We start from the raw sequence: 24,100 nt of genomic DNA on the forward strand, positions 1-24,100 counted from the left end.
AAACTCAATAATCCAGATATTTCCAAATGGATGCCACAAAAATTTCAATTATATGACCACAGATATCCTTATATGAACCAAAGAGATGTTTCCATATAGCTGTCACATGGACTGCTACTATAAAATTGAAAACTAACACAAGAAAATTCTCATTTTTCTACAGAGCTTTTTAAAATATTACGATTAGGAATGGCACCTAGACATATAGAGGCAGGAAAATGGGGTTCCTTCTCTAGGACCCATCAAGAGTCCAGAGGACAGTGGGAAAAACAGGGATGGGAGCAGTGTTAAAAACACCAATCAGACCACTCTGGCTTTATTTATTCCACTCCCTCAACCCTCTTCTAGATCTTTTGACTAGAAAAAAAAAAAAATAGTCCCTGTTCAAACTACATAATCAGAATATTAGAAGAGAAGCAAGCTCTGGGTTTGGCCAGGTGGTCAGGTGGGACGGGGCAAGCAAACAAGAGCAGTTACTTAGGAGGTTATGAACTCATTACTGTGCACTGAACAAAATCCATATAACAAGAGGTCTGTGCCTGGTTCAACGACAGTAGAGCTCTGCTGCTCATGACAACTTTAAGATCTAGAAGCACATTAAAAAACTGGAATGAGAGTTAAGAGATAGTGTTCAACTATCCTGTTTTGCTTCAAATGGGTTCAGAGACTTGGGCTTGTCATCTGAATTACTTTTCTAATCTGAACAAATAGCTTGAAATTCAATCTTTGAAAATCCTTGAAATATGTCAACCAGCTAAACTACTATATCTATCTCCGAACATTGCATCTATAATCATGAAATGAAAACTATGTCCATATGTTCAGATGATACTAGGACTTCTTTTAAATTTCAAATATTCTCTCATTAGCAGACTATTTTTTATTCCATAGCTGCTTTATTGATTTTTCCCATATTTCTAAGCACATAATATTCATTCTCAATTGTATCATTATCGACTACTTCACATAATTTTGCGATTTAAAGATTTTCATTTTCAACTCCCAGTTAAATTTTTTGATCATGGATTTAAATATATCAAATACCTATACTAAAATCTAAAACTTAAATACTATCAAAATACTAGTTCATGCAAAGTAACAATGTCAACAGAATGAAACAGATATATGTAAATACTCACACTGTAGGGGCCATTTTAGCTGTCTTCTATAACTAAGGGCATAATTTTGTTACTAACAAATGTAAGGCCAACTGAATCTAACCATTCTAACAGTGCCAAAAAAAAAAAAATGCATTGTTAGAGAGTAGAAAATGAAGACTATCTTTATTCATATTGTTCACCTCATAGAAAAGTCTCGTCCCTCTAGAATGTATAGCAGATATACCTTCTCTGTAACCACCTCTCCCCAACCCCTCAATTTTAACTACTCCATCTGGTATTCCTCTAGCTCTTAGTAAAATGCCCCCATTATAACATTGGTTATCATCTACATTAGTTGCTTCCATGTCTGTCTCCCCTCCGAGATGATAAGTGTTTTATTCGTCTTTGGGTCTTGGAGGTTTAGCCACTGGCTTGCCTATAATGAGTATACAATAAAGATTTGCAGAATGATTGAAGAGTTGTTAGCTCTCTTGAACCAAATATATATATAACCAAATATATATAAAAACAAATATCACAAAAACACTTGTGAAAGCTCTGGATTAGAAAAAAAATTTTTAAAAATAGGATTCCAGGGGCACCTGGGTGGCTCAGCTGGCTAAGTGACATGCCCAGGTCATGATCCCAGGGTCCTGGGATCGAGCCCCACGTTGGGGGGAGCCTGCTTTTCCCTCTCCCTCTGCCTGCTACTCTGTGTGCTTGTGCGCTCTCCCTCTCTCTGTCAAATAGATAAATAAAATCTAAAATAAATAAATAAATAAATAGGATTACTAACCACTGCCACCTTTTCCCTAGAAGGCAAGGTAATCTGATACAGAAGATAGACAAATACTGAATATCAATCTCTATTAAAATATTCTGTGAAAATTCCAACTTTAAACCGTATCTTTGAGACTTACAAATTGTCAAATCAAAAATCAGTAATTAGGCCTTATGTAGAACTAACTATATAACTATAAAGCACACCCATAAGTAAATAAATAAGCAAGGTATCTGTAAAATGTTTAAAAAGATTTGTAACTTTCCACTTTGAAACTATTCTTCTTCGTATTATTTTCTCAAATTATAGATCCAGTAACACACTTCAACATTACTGACCAAATATTTAATTGACATTGTCTATTTCACTGCCCTACTTAAAAAGTGCAGCATGCTAATACATACTACAAATGGTGATCCATGGGGCTGACATGGGTGCATTTCAACTGAGGATACCAGGAAAAAACAGAAGTGTGTCGAGGGGAAGGGACTCTCAGTGATGACTGACTCAGAGCAGCTTATCCTCATATTTCAAATGTATGCCTGTCTTTTCAAAGATAAACATTTACACAGTCTTGGATGATTGGAGCTTGCAGCTATGTAAATAAACAAATATGAAAAAAAATTTTCCCCTAGAGCCTGCCTACAGATAATAAAAAGGGCTTGAAGGGGCTTCTGAAGCAAAGGAACTCAAACTAACATGTATGCTGAAGTCAGTTTGGGTTATGTTAATGTAATGCTGTAAATGCAAACAAGCCAGTTAATTAGTTAAATGGAAGGTAACATTTTCAGAGCCTTAAGTGATCAATAATTAGTTCAGACAGTTGAATATTACAGAAAAGCATAGAAATCTCCCGTTCCACTATCATAAAAAATAATAAAGTTACTTCAAGATGTATTCATCATTCAAGTGTGATTTTTTTCACCCCTTCTCTCAAATATGGCTTCATTATGGAGATATGAATTAAGGTATTATTTTGATTTTTGGTTTCAGGAAAATGCAAAGATTACATACATATTTTGTGCTCTCTGAAATTATTTAACTAGAAAGGTTGTGGTGTTATTTCAACAAATATGAAAAAGAGAAATAAGAAAATCTGATACTGAGATTGCGAGGCTAAATAAGCGTGGATTTTATAAACATTCTTCCTATACAATCTATAGGTAACTGTAGATATTTATAAATTTGATCTTTTATAAATAACTGTAGATCTAATCCTTAAAGACTCATTTATTGCCAATTTAGGACTGCAGAGAATTTTTAAATACTTTTCTGAGACAAACAACAACTTTAAGAGATGAAAAAGTTGATTAAAACTTAAAGGAAATTTCATGAGCACCTGGGTGGCTCAGTGAGTTAAGCGTCTGTCTTTGGCTCAGGTCATGATCTCGGGGTCCTGGGATTGAGCCCCATGTCAGGTTCTCCGTCAGTGGAAAGCATGCTTCTTCCTCTCCGTCCTGCTCATCCACCCTGATTATGCTCGCTCTCTCCCTCTCTCAAATAATTAAAATCTTTAAAAATAAATAAATAAATAAATAAATAAATAAATAAATAAATAAAACAAACCTAAAGGAAATTTTGGAAAAGAGAGAAAGGAAAGGTGCAGAAATTAGTTTATTTATTACATGTTAGATGACTGGGCCAGTGTTCTACACATTTGTAGGTATGCTCCCTACAACTCTATGATATAGGAGCTGTTAACGTTCCAATTTTACAAATGAAGTAATCAGGAATCAGGGAGATTAATTCTCTTGCCTAAGGTCACGCAGTCAGTAGGTGGTAGAGCGAAGATACAAACTTTAGTCAGTCTTATTTCTATCTGTATGTTTTTTCCAAATTGTTTTCCTGAATCGTGTATTTATTCTTAAAACCTCATAGAATCTGTATCATATAGTTACACAGATTCTCAACAAAATATAGGCAACACAAAGTATGAAAAACATGGGGCCCACATCGGGCTCCCTGCTCAGGGGGGTGTCTGCTTCTCTCTTCCTCTGCCCCGCCCCCCTGCCCCTTCTCTGAAATAAATAAAAGCTTTTTAAAAAAGTGAGAAAAGCAATGCTGTTAAGAATCAGGAAAAAACCTTTCTCAGCTACTTTACTAAGCTATGATACTCTGGAAAAAAAAAATGACAAGGGCTTAGGAAGTTAAAACGACTGGATGGTGAAGAGTGGGATGGAAATTCAGGTTAGTCTCTATAATCTTTACTATATTCTGTGAACTGAATGCCCCCCCATTCATATGTTGAACCCCAACACCCAGTCTGATGGGGTGTTTGTCATGAATGGAACTAGTGACTCAGAGAGCTCTCTGGCCCCTCTACTATATGAGAGTACTGTGAAAAGACAGAGAACCAGGAGTGGGCTCTTATTGGACACCAAATCTGCCAGCACCTTAATCTTGGACTTCCCAGCCTCCAGAACTGTGAGAAATAAATTTCTGTTGTTTATAAGCCACATAGCCTGTGATATCTGTTACAGCAGCCTGAACAGACTAAAAGTATAACATTCAGCAATTAAATAGATTCTTTGACTCCATATTCTTAAATGTAACAGAGTGACAAACTTGTATCACTCTAAGAATATAGCCAGAACCCAGATTTCTAAATTTTAAATCCAATCTATGCTTTTGCTCTATGATCTCTACTAATATTCTGAATCACTATTTCATGGTTGTTTCAGGACACATATGACCCACTTACAAACAAATGGGGAAAAAAGGTATTATAGTAGAAATAAATGTAAATGATAGAAGGATATTTCCCACACTCTCTCAAATTACTGATTACATGTAAATAGGATACATAAAAATGTTTATGATGAAACTATGAGCCTGATTTTTAAAATTTACTCAATGACTAAACAGTGTTCAAATAAATATATTTTTATTATTCAGGAAAATAATTAACTTTGGATTCAAAAAGCCAAACCAACTATAACTTCTTTAAAAACTTTTTATCAACTTCAAAACAGCCTTTAACTCTGTGTGCTATGGAACACACCATATTGAGAAAGAGTGGCAACTTCAGAAGCTCAGATCAATATTAAGAAATTATAAACACCACCCAATACAGAGCCAAGTGGAAAAGTTCCCTTTATTTCTGCAACAAAGGTTCTTTTAAAATATGAAATACATTATTTCTTAAAAGGAAAAAAAATAGGAAGGTAAAAAGAGTGGGTATTACTTAATTTAAAAAAATAATGTGTACTTAACAAATATTTGAGATCTTTATAAATTTTTCAAGCCTCAAGTCACCCCACCATCCCAGCTGTAGGATTTACTAATTCAAAAGACATGCACAAGTATTTTGCAATTCTTTCTGCATCCAACTACCTTTGTTTTTTAATTCAACACCAAGGTTTTCTAACTATTATAATCTTTGTTTATTGGGGATGAGTTATAACAGAACAACCACTGGTTGTTACTATTTTGAACTATGTCTCCTGAAGTCAACACTTCATTTACGATGTATTATTTGAAAATTCTCCAATTGTCGAAATTCACAAGGTAATAAATTTTTCCTAACGGCACAGCTTGGGAAAATATACCCAGCAACGGTACTATGTGAAATTAAATTGTAAAAGTAATTAGGGTAGACTACATGATTTACTACCACATATCAGAATCTAGAAAATCATAGTTAAATAAACAAATTTATTTAAAATTAATCTACCATGACTTATTTTCTATCCTATGACATTTATACAACATACCAAGATGACGTCTGAAAATTAAGCAATATTCTGAGTTTCCCCGAAAATGCCAAGAACTGGTCTGAGTCTTCTCTAACTAAATTGACTATTTAACCAATGTATTTTAACATGGATTTGTCGCTACATAAACACAACCTAAATCTTAGCGAGGCAATCCTAAATCTTTATATCCTAAATAAAAAATGAGGGAAAATGAAGTTATTTTCTATTCTGGGAATTATAACATTATATGTGAAAAAAGCATTACACAGATTCAAAAATCATACCGACTTCTATGAACTTTTGTGGAAAGTTATAATTTGATCAATAAAGATATTTAGAAACATAGGGTAAAAAAGGAAAGTTTAAAAATGTTCACCTTCAATTTATTTCATAGGTCACTGTTATACCATCTAATAAGATAATTAAAAACATGCAAGCAGCTGGTACTACAGCTAAACAGATTAATGTAATAGTCTGTAGTCATATGTGCTGGCAAGGGGCTCGCCTCTTTGGAGAGGAGAAGGTCAGCTGCCCTTGGGAAAGGAGGAGGGTGGTGGGGAGAGAATACTGCTTCTACTATGTGGCCCTGTGCTACAGTCGCTAACTTCATCATCTACTGCAAACTGCTAATCGGCAAACTACTATTCTTCTTTCATACCCAGCAAGGGTCTCTCAGTTTTAATGTTTAAATAAGAAATACAGAAAGCTCATATAACCTGACAGAGAACACTGGTCTTTAAAAAGCATAAGATCTACTGCATAAGCCAATAATATCTTCTCAATTCTTACAAATTTTCCATTTTAACACATCATCTACAAATTAGTTGGAAGACATATAACTGAATTTTAACAAGAAATTCTAAAACAAGATGTAATCTATTACCTAGGCACCATATAATATTCACACTGGTGCCTTCAGAGTTAAATTCAGCTCCACTCCATTTGTATCAGTGAAGCAAAACCACAAAAGACACAAATTCAAGAAAAACCTCCTGGCCTATGAAAAACAAATCTATGAACATTAGGCACACAGAACTATCATGTTAGGATCTGATCGATTGTAAATTTCAGAATTTGTCAAAATTCCAAAAATCTACCTCTGAACTTATACAAAGAGTAAAACATCTTCCTTTTATCATTGCTATGTGTACAGATTTGCTATTTGAAGGCAACTGAGAATATTTTGTCAGAATGAGAGTTTCAAGCCTCAGGTTAAGCTTGTTCTTAGCTCCGTTTCTGCTAACAGACAAAAGTTATTGTCCTGTAAGTCACACATTCTTTTTTACCTTCCTCTTAGTGTCTCTGTAACAGGGCACTGTAAAAAATTCTAAATACCAGAAGGTTACCAATGATGACAATGCCACAGACTAGAAGATAAAAACAGCTACTATTTACTCAGCATTTACCACATGACACTATCCCATCAACTCCTCCTAACTAGTGTGTTTTTCCTTAACCTCCCTCTAATGGTGAGGAAACTGAGGCTAAGACTTGCCCAAGTTTCCCAAATATTTGGAGTCAGGATATGAACCACCTCACCATATATTTGGGTATTATTAACAATGAAAAGCAAAACAACAACAATCAGTGACTCCGCCCTCTTGAAAGTGACAATCTAAGACCACAGTAAGACAAACACATAATGGGAAGAGTGCACACTTAGGTGACCAAATCAAGACTGAATGCAAAAGTTAATGAAATCTCCACATATGCTATAAAAGGGTACACGTGTTGGAGGGTGAAGGCGAAGGCAACAAAGTTGCCAATTTATATGAAAGAATTAATTCCAGAAAGAATTAATAATGCCATGGCTTTGCATTTGGATTTTCAAAAGGCTTTATCTTCTACATTTTATCTCAGTCTTTCCAAGAGTTCTGAGGAGGAAGCAGGTTACACATTAGAATGTCTGTCTCATAAGATGACAAACTAAGGCTAATCATTATCCTGGACTCAAGTATATATAGCTTGAGTATGATGGTACTAGGCTGGCAGCCAGAACTGTCTGACTGTGAAGAAAGGTCAGGATTTCTGAGACAGTTTAAATAAGACAAAGGTAGAATTGTTAGGCTAAAGGCTCTTTGAGGGTTAATATTCACATTTTTCTAATAACTTAGTTAAGTTTAAAACAGTAGTGATAGCAACAGAAAAATAATTTTCATTTTCAAAAGGGAATTTTACTGACAATTCTGTTGCCATTTTAGTGTGATCATGCAACAATTCCTAGGTTTTATCAGTTAACCTTAATATGAAAATAAACCCCAGAGCTGTGCTTCTATGAATTCTGCATTTAACCCAAGTGTCAAATTCACAAGTAAGCTCATTATATTGTAAGAGCTATTGCCTGCTGAGTAGAAAAATATTCATTTCGCACCTTAAATACTATAATACTATTTAATAACAGCACTGGCCTGCCAACTATTAAAAGCTCATTTTTATATATTGTACTACCTGAGCTTTTTATCTTGCCTTTTTAATTACAACAATAAATTAATATCCTAACATTACAACACTGACAGGCATTGATTAAAATTATATTAGTTAACAACATTAGTATTTATTGTGCAAAGTTGCATTAGGAGTTCATTTTCAAAGTACAATTAGCATTCAATAATACTAAAATATTTTAATCTTCAAACTATTCAAGAATAAAATAAACTACAAGATAATACTGTGCCTTCACATTAACACATTTCTCTTAACTTTATATTATGCCCATTATTTACTATAACTAGCTAAACTATAAACATAATTGTAAAATTGAGCTCACCAACAAAATTTATACACATACGGATTTTCCTTCCTTTGAAATATATATGTTTTCCTTTTGTCTTAGCTATTTTTTATTGTATTTATATCTAGCAATGATACTAACAACATAGATTTCACATATATTATCATATTAACATTCCTCACTTACATGCCAAATCATGAATGTTTAACTATCTTTTATATTCACTTCAGCACTAAAAGAAGTATTTGAAGAATTCCCACATTTATAAGGTAGGATGAGTACAGTGAAAATATAATGACAACATATGAGCTTTACTGCTGTGATAATACCCTTCTAGAACACCATGGGAACATAAGCCTTTTGTAGTATCTATGACACTTGAACGACTGATTATTTATACAGACCCCAACTGATATAAAATAAAGATGTCAAGTGTTTCAATTACCATCTCATTTCTGGAATTCATAAACAAATTGTAAAAAACTTTCCCATTTACCACATTCTTATTAAGTGCTTCCTTCCTGTATACAAGGCCCTATTCTAGATATTAAAAGCTTGCCTGGAATCTGAAAAAACAAATGGCACAGTTCCAATTAGGGATATAAAATATGTTTTCAAATAAAAATATAAAGATTCCAATCATAAACTCCACATTTATTACATAAAATAAGGAGTTACAGCTGAACATTCAAGTGGTTCTTGTGTATATTTTACTGTGTCACTGCAAGTGTCAGAACTAACTAACCGTTAGGACAATGTACTCAAAGTATTTCTTCAAGAATCTGCATTGCTATCTACAATGCCAAATGTATTACTATTGAATCTGCACTTTTCCTTAAGAGAAAACAACCTAGTTCTTATATCACGTTGGTTAAGTATATGAATATTCAAATATTACTAGAAATAATATGATCTTTCTTCTTCCTGGGTTTCCCTGTTATGAAGGTACAGAAACCATAAACATTTACTCAAGCAAATCAAGTTATTAGGAGAATATTACCAAAATACTAGAGAAGATACAGGTTTTCTTAACTAGCATATCCTTTAAAAAAAAAAAATCACTAATTGAGATGTAACCGCCCTGTTTGCTGAAGAACCAAATGGGATATAAACAAATAGCACTTGATGTAACCATGGATTACATTTCATATTCTCTTAGATACTCATAAGGAATATATTCTGTTTTAACAGGAAACTTAAACAAATGGAAGCCTTTAGTACTGTACTTTAGTACAGATACACTGGAAAAACAAAATAAAAAATGGATTATAATGGAGCTTAATACTACATGTGCATTCATACCTATTATACACTAACAACTGATATCCACAATAAGGCCATTTACTCGAGAACTTAAGAGGTTACACTGTTCATTACTCAGTAAGTCTGCAGAACAATCGCATATCACAATATTCTTTACATGTAACTTATTTTTAAAGCACAGGTAACATTTCCTTACTACTCTAAGATTAGAATCCTGAAACATTAGGTATCTTGTATATTATCTTGTAATAATACGTATCTATGTATTCATCACCTACCTATAGGAATTAAAAGTCCCATCAGAATCTAAAGTAGAACTTCTTCTTCCATTTTTATTTGAATCTCCTGGAAAAAAAATTTAAAAACACTGAAATAATGAAGATTATGAAACTGAATATTTTAGTTGAAAAGCTGCTGTGCTCTATGCAGTATATTGGCGCCAAAAGCATTATCCCTTTATCCCTACCCCCCAAATATCTCTTGTAATCAGAGGTGATTATACAAAAAATTCATTTTGATGCTAAAATATAAACTAATACCACAACTCCTAAATTGGATAGAAATACTATCAAAATAATTGCTAACAGAACAAATGAAGCACAGTACATTTTTTATGAATCACAAACAAAACTGAAATTTATAAGCCATTAAATCATACACTAGTGTTTATAAACAAAGGGCAACTCTTTGTTAGTGACCAAGTCACCTCTCCTGACCACTGATACAGTCAAAAAGAGCAACAGAAAGAGAACCTGGAGTGTTTTCCAGTCCCCAGCTCTACATGATCTAGGAATTTGGTAAGCAGAGAGGTAAAAGAGAAAGCAGGCTTGGGAGGTGATGAATGCATTCTACGGAGCTTTTAATATACCTTAATATTCTTCCTAAAATTTTATGTTTTAACTGTGGGCAAAAGTTCAACAGTTTTAAAAATGAAAAAACAACATTGAAAGATATTTCTGCATCATACGGTAATACCAAACATTTAGAAAAAAAAACCCACTTAAGAAACTGTTATATTCATAGTATCATACTTACAGCAAATTCATACCTATCAGTTTAAAGATTATAGAATAAAAATAAATGTGCTAAAGAAGTTTAAAAAATGCTTACCAATGCCACAGTATAAAATATATATGTTTATTGAAAGAAATTTAATTTTAGTAGTTTACATTTTAAAATATATACTTCAAAGTATAGTTTCACTACTATTAAAAAGACCATTTATTCTTAGAAACAAATTCAAAAGACTAGATTCTGATTACATTTTATACTCCTAATTCTTGTAATGTAACTTTCAAACATCAGGTTATATTCATTTTTATGATATTTAAAGCTTAATAATTTAATAATTTATCCATTTTAATTTATACTTTTAATCCATTTGAACAATCTAAGGTGCCACTGGAGATCATCACAGTGGTCCTGGTTAAGTCAAATAGTAATTACACAGCTTTCACTTTAAAGATGAGATTATTTTTAATTATTGAGTACAGTACTTAAGGTACCATACTTATATAATTATGCTACTCATTAAATGGTTATTGAAAGCTGAAATGTAATTTTAATGACAGCTACCTATTTTTCTTTGCACATTTTATAGTTGACAGATTAGTCAAGAATGTTGGTTCTTTTCAAAATCTTTACAGCTGTGCCAAAGTATTTAAGAGGACAAGAACTGGACTGAGTCCACTTACTTTTAACCCTATTCTTTTTTCCAAATGCACTTTCAGGTTGTTTTTTTTTTTTTTTCATTAAACAAAAATCCAAAAATGGATTATAGCATTTAAAACTACTGCCAAATTTTATAGAAGAAAATTATCCAAAATCACTTAAATGTTTAAGATCTATTTAGCTGGGTATATTTTGTTAATTCTTTGAAAACACGAATACTATAAGATCACTCATACAACATACTTTATTTTCTTAAAAAAATAATGGTATTATAATAAATAAACGAAAAGGATTTAAAGAAAATTACCGTTTCTTAATAAATGAAAATTTCCTACAACACATGTTATTTAACAGCTTGCAGACATTTCCTGTGAAACACTCTATAATCAGCATAAAATAAGTACTATATCATACATTTAAAATATGAGCCTTCTTTCTCTTTAAAACGAAAGATTATAATTACTTAAACATGTAAGATCTCACCAACAGAATATTTCTTCCTTTCTGCTGATATTTACCAGATCAAATATAAAATCCTTCAAATAATTAAGAGACTTTCGGTTTTTTAAACTAGCTTTTGCCATCATAATATATTACAAAGGTTTTCTTCATCTTATACCTGTTTCAAAATGAGCATATCACATTAAATGTAACCTTCAAAGGATGGGAATAAGGACAAAAAGCAGTTTTTCTTTCTCGAAAACATACCAAATAAGGAGTACATTGTTTTTCTAAACAGTATTAGAGAAAAGATTTCAGAGTTTGCTATATGGGGAAAAGGCAATAAAGTTTTGAAGCAGGAAAAACTGCTTTGTTCCTTCAATCCTCTAGTTGAAATTAATTATAGCAAATGTTTATGAAAACATCTGTTCCTTACAGTTATAAATTCTTAATTTTAGTATGGACGATTCCAGATTCTTATTTTGGAAGGAAATTGTCTGACAACTGAAAGATTTACAAAAGAACAGGCAGAATTTGTAATTCTGGAGAATTGTATATACAGCGTGTATATCCTGCAGAGATTTTCATTTGTGTGAAACATTTAGAGGGGCTTGAAACTGGTAACTAGGAGAAATCAAAGACAAACAGAGAGGCTCCTCTTTGATTTAAGGTGTTATACAATAAAAACATATTTATAATGGAAGGAAACATCACCAAAAATTATAAATAAATCCTCCTTTACTAGGAATCTAATTTGGAGTAAGTGTAATAAACTAAGTATTAATTTTATCAGGGATGTTAATAAGTCTAATGCCAATACAATCATGGGAAGGTATGTGTAGTGTTCCCCAAAAATAACAACAGAGGGTGCAAGAGAGTTTAATATGTTTTTAGTTGCTGCTCTGATTCTTGTACTAAGTTGTCAGGTAGCCATAATTGTAACAAGGATGTACAGGCTGTTTTCAGATCTCTCTCTCCCTCTTCACCTCCCTTTCTCTCTCTCTCACACACACACGCGCGCACTTAAGTACATTATTACAGTAATCTTGCACAAAGACCTTTAAATGATCAGACAGCACAAATACTTAAATTGTGTCTTAAGATAACAGATTACCTTTTACTCACTTGAAAAGTAACTTAAATAGAGTAAATTTTTAAAATACAATTGTGATTTTAAAAGTATTTCAATATCTAATGTAAATCAACCAATAAAATGATCTAGATATATTTATTGAGGAAATTTTAATAAATACATAAATTACATACATATTATATATGTTGCTATGTGTATGTATATTGTGCAACATATATTTACAGGAATAGTTCATCAATTATTTGTGACAATTACAATGTGAAATTTACGTAACAGACTGATTTCTCATTGGCAAATAACTTTGTAAAATGAATTCCTAGCACTCACAATTAAAATAAGTTGACTAATTTGAAAGAAAAAATACCCTTGTATCCAAATTATTTTAAATGACAGAAAGAGCATATATTTTCCATTAGTAATTTCTAACATACATGTATGTAGCTTATTAAGCAAATAATATGTATAATGGCCACTTAAATCTCAAAACAACATAAATTAAATTCCAGATTCTTGTTTAACTTTTACTGCAGTCATGTTTAGCTAAAGGCATGTATAATATCTATGTACTGTTGAAAATCATGCTAAATGAAGATTTACAATAGATTTCTATAGTGCTTTTTATGTACAAACATCTCCTTCATGAAGGTAGCACCAGAAATTTTAAACTAGGTTAGGTTAAAAACAACTAGAATAATGCTACAAACAAACACATCTAATTAATTGGGCCCTCAGTTTACATCTAAACAACATCAAGTTTTAGAAGATCACATTATACTAGGTATGAATTCCAAAAAGTATTACATAATTTAAAAAACAAGGTTTATCTCTAAATTGATAGAGAAATGTCACAAAGTCTGTGCAATGAATATTTAATAGTAAGAGGAGAAAAAAGATTTGCTTTAAACTAAGTTGAAAACAAGACTATGGATAGTCGCATTTAGTTGTGATAGGATAATATGCCATAAATAGTGTAGAGACCTGAAACCTTTTCTTTCTTTTAAATGAACATTACTACTGAAATGTTTTTTATTAAATTTAAAATCCCATTCAAAGAAAATGATTCAAAAAAATCAATGAATTAAGTATATTCATGTGCTGACATACAGTAAGGCAAAGTATAATGACTCAGCATTGTCTATGAAGACAGTAGCCACTAAGGACATTATCTCAACAGAGAGACAACAGTCTCTCTAGGCTAATTTATTTATGATAAAAATCCAGGACCACCCATTAAGTCTAAGACCCAGTGCTCAAGTAAATACAAAAAAATTGTCTATTCAATAATATTCCATTTTCTCTATTATTATTATCTACATTCTAATGATTTGATGGCCATATGTGATTCTCTATATAATATTTAGAAATTATTTTATTTTTTATCTCCAAAAATGTTTATTAGCATAATTAAAAACATTTTTTGAATAATGACAGAAAGAATTTCTAAACATGAAAGAGTGTCAGTGGCTCTACCTTATAACCAAATATTTGCAAGTGAATGGACAGCTTTATTGCCAGTCTTCCTTTTATTAAAAACAACCCATATTTATTGGTTCCATGTGAAGCTGTGACTATAGCTTTGACTGGGAATGAGTCCTTACTGCAATTTAGTAAAAAAAAATCTCCCATAATTGGAATGTGACTCAGTAACATAACTGAGTAAAGAATTGATAAAAATCCTTAAAAAGTTGGGTTTTGTTTTTTAAAAACACTTCTTTTACACACTACAAAGAAATAATTAGTACTTTGGCTGTTTAAATCACTACATGATATTTACAATGGCAGTCCCCAAAGGTCCTCCCTTCACATTATCACAAACACATATCCTCTTCGGGAGTATATATTTTTGGGGTGGGCTCTGAAGACTTGGGCCTTCAAGTGTTTATACTGGTTTAAAAACAAAGCATTATCCAGAGAGTAGTAGTCATTATATGCGTCACCTTCACACAGGTATGGCAGTCTGGTGAAAGCTTTGGTAACAAAACCAGTTTTACTGAAAACTTGAGGCAGGCTATAGACTTGTTCTTTCCAATTTTATCCCTTGATTTCTAAAATTTCTGATGGTTTCTCCCACTTGCCACCTACATTTTCCACATAGGGATGAAAGGTAAAACCAGAGCAAGGATGACCTGGCCTCTCGCTGGCTACAAGACATTTCTCTTATCTTTTAACACTGTTAGGGGCTGATCACAGCTATCCGGCAAATTTAAGCAACCGACATCATACTGGAACCCTGTATTCTGCTAATCAGTTATACCAAGCGCTTTGTATTTCTTCTTCTGAAGCTGCCATATCATAGTTTCAGGGAGCTCAGTGGCATATATTTCTTCAAAATGAGAGTTCATGATTTTTCTGACTTCTCTATCTCCAGCATCTAAATCTATGAGCTTTCCAATGTGGATTAATTTTTAGCAGTCAGTCTCTGAAAGTCTTCTGGTGAAAATGCAAACACTGAACCTCTTCCTAGCAGCTCACTGATAGATATTCTAGAAATAAACAGGCTGAAACCAGATGACACAAAAGAGTGACATAATTGGACAAATAGCCAGTCCGATTTCTCAATGCTGTTAAGAACATCTGTGTGTCTTGATTATGGTAACTCTGAACAAAGAGAGCCTGGAGTGATTCACATTTCTCTCTGTTGTACACCTACTACTGGTGGTTCTTCCTCCTGCTTGCCTGTCAGGGCCACTTCTCATGTTCACATACAGGGAGCGGGTAAGTGGGCTCCACATCCTCCATGCAAGCCGAACAGACGCCAGGCTCAGGCACAGTCTACCCACAGTTTCACCAAGGGACATGGCCATGGCCACTTATTTGGATCACCACCAGTGTTGGGGTGAGGAGGAGGAGGAATCACTGCCCAGATTAGAGCCACTGCAAACAAACTGCCCATCCAGCCTCTCAGGGCCAAGGCAAGGGGTCAAAATTATTATTTTAGATAATATAAACTCAGATGTAAAAAACAAATACATAGAAACTTTTAAATAAATAATATTTCAAACAGATAATTTTAAGAAGATAATATTTTGTTATTCCTATTAAATCATTAATAGAATAATTTTCAAAAAGAAAGCAGAATGATATCAGTGGAGTGGCAGAATATACAAGTCCAAGCTCTCATCCTCCCAGAGAAACACTAAAAAACAAGCAATAACTGTCAGAAACAAATTTGCAATGACTCTGGAAAACAATCCAAGATATATAAAAACCAAATGAACAATGAATGAAGAAAGAGACTTCTTGAAAGTCTTTGTGGCATTTTTACTTGCCCTCGCCTTTGCCCTACTCCCTCCTTGGTACAGCAACGGTCTTGAAGAGGGATGCAGTTCCCAGTGTGGGAGACCAGTACTTGATTATGGAGGGAGCTGAGCAGACCATATTTGCAAAATATTATGTAACTGTGTTCTAACTCGTTTAGGAGCTACCTGAAGGACTGACGTAGAACGTTCATCTCTTTTTGTCTAACTCAAAAAGAGTGGTGGGAATTGCTCTTGAACATACTGCAAGCTGAATTAAGAACAAGCAGATACATGGGGCAAAGGTTACAACTGAAACATTAAAAAGACCACCTAAGGCCTGGGAGCAAGAATTGGTGAGAGTTTCCTTGGGAAACTAGGACTTTCAAAAGCACCCATGTATATAGGAAAATGTACATGTCCAGTGCAAGCAGAAGACCAAAACCTTCCACCTGAAGCTGATCACTAAGATGACTGCAAGCCTGGTTAAATGATGAAGGACCAATCTGCAAACAGGGAGGTTTTGGTTTTTTGTTTGGTTCTTGTTTTTTTTTAGCTCCTGGCTCTCAAAGAAATATCTGTCAAAACCCTAGCTGAACATAGTCTAAGAAATAAAGATTTCAGTGATTTCATATGCCAAAGAATAAATCTTGGCAAAAATAAAAAAAATAGATTGGGAAATAATGGACTAAAAAAATTTAAGAATACAGAAAATAGCAAATATTAGGAGAAACTAAATTTCAAGAGTTACCAAATTCTAATACTTAAATTCTCAGTTGTCAACAACAAAAAAGAAAATCACAAAGCATATAATAAAAAACAGGAAAGCTTATCAAAAAAAAATAGAACATATTGATAAAAACTATCCTTGAGAAATCTAGATATTGGATTTACCTACAAAGATTTTGACATAACCGTCTTAAGGATGTTTAAAGAGCAAAAAGAAAACATAGACCAAAAAAAGAAAGGATATCTTATAAATGAATGAATAAACAAAATGGGATTATCAATAAAGAGGTAGAAATCGTAAAACGAACAATTTTGGGGGCTGAAAAATACAATACCTGAAATGAAAAATTCACTAGAGTGGTTCAGAAACAGGTGTGAGCAGGCGGAAAAAAGAAATAGCAAATCTAAAGATAGGACAATTAAAATTATGGAGTCTGAGAAGCAAAAGGAAAAACGATGAAGAAAAGTGATCAAAACCTAAAAGACCTGTGTGACAACATCAAACGAATCAACATGCATTGTGAGAGCCTGAGAAGTTAAAGAGAAAGGGGCAGAAAGTATATATGAAGAAATAATGGCCAAAACCTTCCCAAGTTTGATGAAAGACAAAAATTTACAAATCTAAGAGGCTCAAAGAACTCTTGGTATAATTAACAGAGACACTTACATAAAGATACACAATAAGCAAACTGTTGAAAGACAAGGAGAGAATCTTCAAAGAAGCAACAGAAAATATGTCACATCACAGATTTCTCAGTAAGATTAACAGATTATGTCTTATCACAAAACATATACAGGCCAAATGATAGTGGGATGACATATATATATATATATATATATATATATATATATATAATACTTAGAGAAAAAGACTGTCAACCAAAAATTTTGTATCTAGCAAAACAAACAAGTGGGGTGTCTGGGTGGCTCAGTCAGTTAAGTCTGACTCTTGATCTTAGATCAGGTGTCAATCTCAGGATTGTAAGTTCTGAGCCCCATGTTGGGTTCCATGCTGAGCACAGAGCCTACTTAAGGGGGAAAAAAAAAGAATGAGAAGAGTTAAGACATTTCCAGAAACACAACAGCAGAGAGTCTGATACCACTACACATAATATAAAAGAAAAGTTAATGGCAATCCTTCAGGTTGAAAGGACACCAGACAGTAACTCAACGCTGTGGGAAGAAAAAGATCTCTGATAAAGGTAAATACGTTAGTATATACAAAACCAGTATTACTGTATTTAAGGTCTGTATTGCCAAACTTTATTTCCTACAAGATATAAAACACAAATGCATAAAAAATTATTATAAATCTACGCTACAGAGCAACAATGTATAAAAATGTAACTTGTAACACAACATAAAAAGGGAGAAAGAACATTTCCAGGGAAGATATTATAGTAGGAGGACCATAAGCTCACCCTGTCCCATGGATACAACTACATAGCACTCACATCAGTGCAATTAACTCTAATTAAGACTGGTAGAATAAACTTCACAACTAAATGTAGAGAACAGGCCACATCAAAGGGTAGAAAGAGCAGAGACATTGTAAGGAGCTAAACCTCAAGGGTCTGGCCACTAAAGGGAGGGAGCCATGGGCACAATAAGGCGGGAGAAACAGAATACCATACCGGGGAGATGCAAGAGAAAGACGAATCCCCTAATACTTGCTTTGAAAACCAGAGGGGCCAAATTTCATTAGTTCTTCTAACCAGCAGGATATAAAGCCTGACACTTTAAAAATCAGCAGGCTCAGTTCTGGGAGAGCCAGGAGGGTGATAGGAAACTGAGTCCTTGCCCTTAAAGAGAGCACACGAGAAACAGTCAGCAGAAAAACAGTATAGAATGAGCAGTTTGAAAAATACCCATGGCATATGGGAGGGAGAGTTATTTATTAATCTCAGAGTCCACTGAAGGACATCTTCAGGAGCAAAGGAGCAGGTAAGTACCATTTCTCTCCTCCACCAACCAGCATAAACATAGGGCCACCTTCAGAAACCAGTGCAGTGCCTGTCTTCACTACCTAGCTGCCTATACCACGCCCTGCCCCCTCCAGCTGAACCTGCCTCAGTCCTGGTGCTTCAGGTCCCCTCATCCACAAGACCTGCAAAAGTCTTGCCAACACCACATCTCCCCACACACACTTTGTGGGGCCTTGGTCCTTGAGGCAGTGATGGTCACCTCCGATGGAAAAAAACAGCACCTTGTTAAAGATGCACCACTTGCCTGCACACACATTGAAGAGTGTCCCTGGCCAGTTCCAGTCTCCACAGATGTTGTGTGTCCCTTGCAGAAGAAGAGGACCAGCACCATCTTGTTAAAAGTATGCGCCCCACCCACAACTTCAAAAGCAAGAGACACAGCTGACTTTCCCAACACAGAGAAACAGACAGAAATAGATAGACAAAATGAGGAGACAGAGGAATATGTCCCAAATGAAAGACCACGACAAAAATCACAGCAAGAGACATACATGAAACAGTGATAATATGCCAGATAAAGAATTTAAAGTAATGATCATAAAGAAACTCAATGACATTTGAAAATAGTGTAAGACATCAGTGAGACCCTTAACAAAGAGATGAAAAAGAATCAATAGGGATGAAGAACTAATAACTGAAATTAAAAATACACTAGATGAAATAAATGGTATACTGAAGGAAGCAGAAGAATGGATCAGTGACCTGGAGGACAGAGCAACAAGAAGCAGTCAAGCTCAACAGGAGAAAGAAAAATAATTTTAAAAATGAAAATAGAATTAGGGAATTCAATGACACCATCAAGCATACTAACATTCACATTACAGGGATCCCAGAAGAAGAAGAGAGAGAAAAAAGGGCAGAAAATTTATTTGAAGAAATAATAGCTGAGAACTTCCTGAATCTAGTGAAGGAAACAAATTCAGATCCAGGATGCACAGAGATCCCCCAACAAAATCACTCAAAAGAAGGCCACATCAAGACACATATTAATTAAAATGGCAAAAAGCAGTGATAAAGGAAGAATTTTAAAAGCAGCAAGAGAAAAGAAAATGTTACATAAAAGGAAAACCCCATAAGGATATCAGTGGATTTTTCAACAGAAACTTTGTAGGCCAGAAGAGAGTGCCATGATATATTCAAAGGGCTGAAAGGAAAAATCTGCAGACAAGAGTATTCTATCCAGCAAGGCTATTGTTCAGAATAGAATGAGAGACAGAGAGTTCCCCAGACAAACAAAAGCTGTAGGAGTTCATGACCACTAAACCAGCCCTACAAGAAATGTTAATGGGGACTCTGAGTAGAAAGGAAAGACCACAAGTAAGGGTAAGAAAAGTAGAAAGCACAAAAACAGTAAAAAAAAAAAAAAAAAAAAAAAAAAAAAAAAAAAAAAAAAAAAAAAAAAAAAAAAAAGTATAGCTGTAAAAATCAGTCAAGGGATTCACAAAATAAAAGAATGCAAAGTATGACACTATATACCTAAAACATGGAGGGAAAGGAGTAAAGAATAGGTTGAAACTTAAGCAACCTTCAACTTAATATAGACTGCTATATGCAGAAAATGTTACATACAAACATAATAGCACCTACAAATCAAAAACCAGCCATACATATGCAAGAAAGGAATCCAGGTATATCACTAAAGAAAGCAAACTTATGATGACAGAAGAAAGCAAGAAAAGAACAGAGGAGATACACACACACGCGCACGCACAAAGGATGTGAAAGAATGCTGGAGTAGAAATACTTATACTGGACAAAACTAAGTTTGAAACAAAGACTAACAAGAGAGATTGAAGGACACTATATAATCATTAAGGGGACAATCCAACAAGAAGACATAACAATATAAAATAAATATTTATACACCCAACATGGAAGCTCCCAAATGCACCAAACAGTTAATAAAAAAATATAAAAGAACTAATCAATAATAATATGATGGGGATTTTAACACCACACTTACATCAATGGACAGATCATCCAAACAGAAAATCAACAGGGAAGCAGTGGTTTTGAATGACAAACTGGACCAGATGGATTTAATATATATATTCAGAAAATTCCAACACAAAAAAAACAGGATACATATTTTTTTTTCAAGTGCACATGGAACATTCTCCAGAATAGATCACATATTTGGTCAGAATACAAATCTCAGCAATTTCAAAAAGACCGAAATGATACTATACATCTTTTCTGACAATAACGCTAAGAAAATAGAAATCAAGCACCAGAAAAATCTGGAAAGAGCACAAATACATGAAGGTTAAATAACATGCTAATGAACCATGAATGGGTTAACTGAGAAATCAAAGAGATCAAAAAATACATGGAGACAGATTAAAAAAAACACAAAAAACCAAAATCCCTGGAATGCAGCAAAAGTAGTTCTACTAAGGAAGTTTATAGCAATACAGGCCTACCTCAAGAAGTAAGAAAAACCTCAAATAAACAGCCTAAGCTTACAGCTAAAGGAGGTGAAAAAAGAACAAAATCCAAATCCAGCAGAAGGAAGGAAGTAATAAGCATTAGAGCAGAAATAAATGATATAGACACTAAAAAAACAGAGCAGATCAATAAAACCAGGAGGTGGTTCTTTGAAAAGATTTGCAAAATTGATAAACCTCTAGCTATACTTATCAAAAACAAACAAACAAACAAACAAACCAACAAAGAAAAAACCACACAAAAAAAAGACAGGACTCAAATAAACAAAACCAGAAATGGAAGAGGAGGAATAACAACTGACATCACAAAAAATACAAAGGATTATAAGAGAATATTGTGAAAAACTATATGCCAACAAACTGGAAAACCTAGAAGAAATGGGAAAATTCCTAAAAACATATAACTTACCAAAACTGAAGCAAGAAAAAATTTAAAAAATTGAACAGATCGATTATCACCAATGAAACTGAATCAGTAATCAAACATCTCTCAACAAACAAGATGTCCAGGACCAGATGGCTTCAAAAGTGAATTCTACCAAACATGAAGAAGAGTTAGTACCTCTTCGTCTCAAATTTTTCCAAAAAGTAGAAGAAGAAAGAAAGCTGCCAAGTTCATCCTATGAGGCCAGCATTACCCCGATACCAAAACCAGACAAAGATACAACAAAAAGGACTACAGGCCAACACCTCTAATGAACACAGATGTAAAAATCTTCAACAAAGTATTAGCAAACTGAACCCAACAATACATTAATAAAAGAATCCACCAAAATCAAGTGGGATTTATTCCTGGGATGCAAAGGTATATCAATATGTGCAAATCAATGGGATACATTGAAGAGGAAAATTACCCAGAGCAGGCCCAGGCCAGGGGGCCCCAAAAGATGGGAAGTAACTAATAGCTAGAGAGAACTAGAAGCCCCGCTGGGAGCAAAAGAAAACCAGCCTTTTCTGCTTCTGTAAGCAGGCTTCCAGCCACAAGCTCCCTGCATGACCTCTGTTCCCACCTAAAGCAACCCCCCACCCCCTAGTTTAAAACCACCTAGTAGGAGTCAGCACAGCCTTGTAACCTGACCCCCTGTACTCCTTTATAAAAAGCTCTATAACCCCACTGCCTAGGGCCCAGAATTTCCAGTGCGAGCTTATCTGGGGCTGCTGGCATAAAATAAACCTGAATTCTCCTACTTCTCCAAGTGTCACTTGATCTCTCGCCGGTCTGATTTTTATTTTCCTCAATAACATCACATCAGTAAGAGAAAGGATAAAAACCATATGATCGTTTCAGTAGATGGAGAAAAAGCATTTGACAAAGTACAACATCCATTCATGATACAAACCCTCAACAAAGTAGGTTTAGAGGAAACATACCACAACATAATAAAAGCCATAAATATATAAAAACTCACAGCGAACATCAGACTCAATGGTGAAAAACAGAGCTTTTCTCCTAAGGTGAGGAATAAGACTAGAATGTCCATTCTCACCACTTTTATTCAATATAGTACTGAAGGACCTAGCCACAGCAATCAGACAAAACAAAGGAATAGAAGGCACACAAACTGATAAGGAAAAAGTAAAACTTTCACATTTCAGGTGACATACTATATACTGAAAACCCTAAAGATTCCACCAAAAAACTTGCTAGAACTGATAGATGAATTCAGTGAAGTTGCAGGATAAAAAATCAATGTACAGAAATCTGTTGCACTTCTTTTTTTTTTTTTAGATTTTTTTCCTTTTTTTTTTTTTTAACTTATTTTTTGACAGAGAGAGCCAGCCAGAGAGAGAGGGACACAAGCAGGGGGAGTGAGAGAGGAAGAAGCAGGCTTCCCAGCGGAGCAGGGAGCCTGATGTGGGGCTCAATCCCAGGACCCTGGGATCACGCCCTGGGCCAAAGGCAGATGCTTAATGACTGAGCAACCCAGGCACCCCTGTTGCACTTCTATACACTAATAATAAAGCAGCAGGAAGAGAAATTAAGAAAACAATCCCATTTAGAATTATACCAAAAAGAATAAAATCTCTAGGAATAAACTGAACCAAAGAGGTGAAAGACCTGTACCCTGAAAACTATAGAATACTGATGAAAGAAATTGAAAATGACACAAAAAATGGAAAGACCTTCCATGTTCACGGATTGAAAGAACATTGTTAAAATGTCCATACTACCCAAAGCAATCTTCACATCTAATACAATCCCTATCAAAATAACAACAGCATTTTTCACAGATCTAGAACAAGCAATCCTAAAATGTATATGGAACCACAAAGACCCCAAATAGCCAAAGTAATCTTGAAATAGAAAAACAAAACTGGAGGTATCACAATTCCAGACTTCACGGTTATATTACAAAACTGAAGTAATCAAAACAGTATGGTACTGGCACAAACAGACACACAGATCAATGGAACAGAAAAGAGGGTGCAGAAATATACCCGCCATTATATAGTCAATTAATCTCAGCAAAGCAGGAAAGAATATTCAATGGAAAAAAGATAGTCTTTTCAATAAATGGTGTTAGGAACACTGGACAGCAACATGAAAAAAAATGAAACTGGACCACTTTTCTTATACCATAGAAAAAAATAAATTAAAAATGGATTAAAGACTTAAATGTGAGAAAGGAAACCATTAAAATCCTAGAAGAGAACACAGGCAGTAATTGACTATAACACATCCTAGACATGTTTCCTGAGGCAAGGGAGACATATGCAAAAATAAACTATTGGGACTATATAAAAATAAACAGCTTCTGCACAGCAAATAAAACAACCAACAAAACTAAAAGAAACCTACTAAATGGGAGAAGATATTTGCAAATGACCTATCCAATAAAGGGTTAGTATCCAAAATATATAAATAACTTATAAAACTCAACACCCAAAAAACAGATAATCCAATTTAAAAATGGGTAGAAGACATAA

The 24,100-nt window shown here is 34.1% G+C and overlaps 1 protein-coding gene and 1 pseudogene across 8 annotated transcripts in view; both read right to left on the reverse strand.

The window, feature by feature from the left end:
• Window positions 1-24,100, reverse strand: part of TBC1D5 (TBC1 domain family member 5) — a 542,532-nt gene that overhangs the window by 253,515 nt on the left and 264,917 nt on the right. For all 8 annotated transcript variants that reach the window (XM_034662029.1, XM_034662026.1, XM_034662027.1 and 5 more), the window contains one exon: window positions 9,849-9,915. In XM_034662029.1, coding sequence (XP_034517920.1) covers window positions 9,849-9,915 — 67 coding nt within the window. The remainder of the gene's footprint in view (window positions 1-9,848; window positions 9,916-24,100) is intronic.
• Window positions 14,268-16,647, reverse strand: LOC105235909 (annotated as a pseudogene).

The sequence above is a fragment of the Ailuropoda melanoleuca genome, chromosome 6 (assembly GCF_002007445.2).
Source record: "Ailuropoda melanoleuca isolate Jingjing chromosome 6, ASM200744v2, whole genome shotgun sequence".
Lineage (NCBI taxonomy): Eukaryota > Metazoa > Chordata > Mammalia > Carnivora > Ursidae > Ailuropoda > Ailuropoda melanoleuca.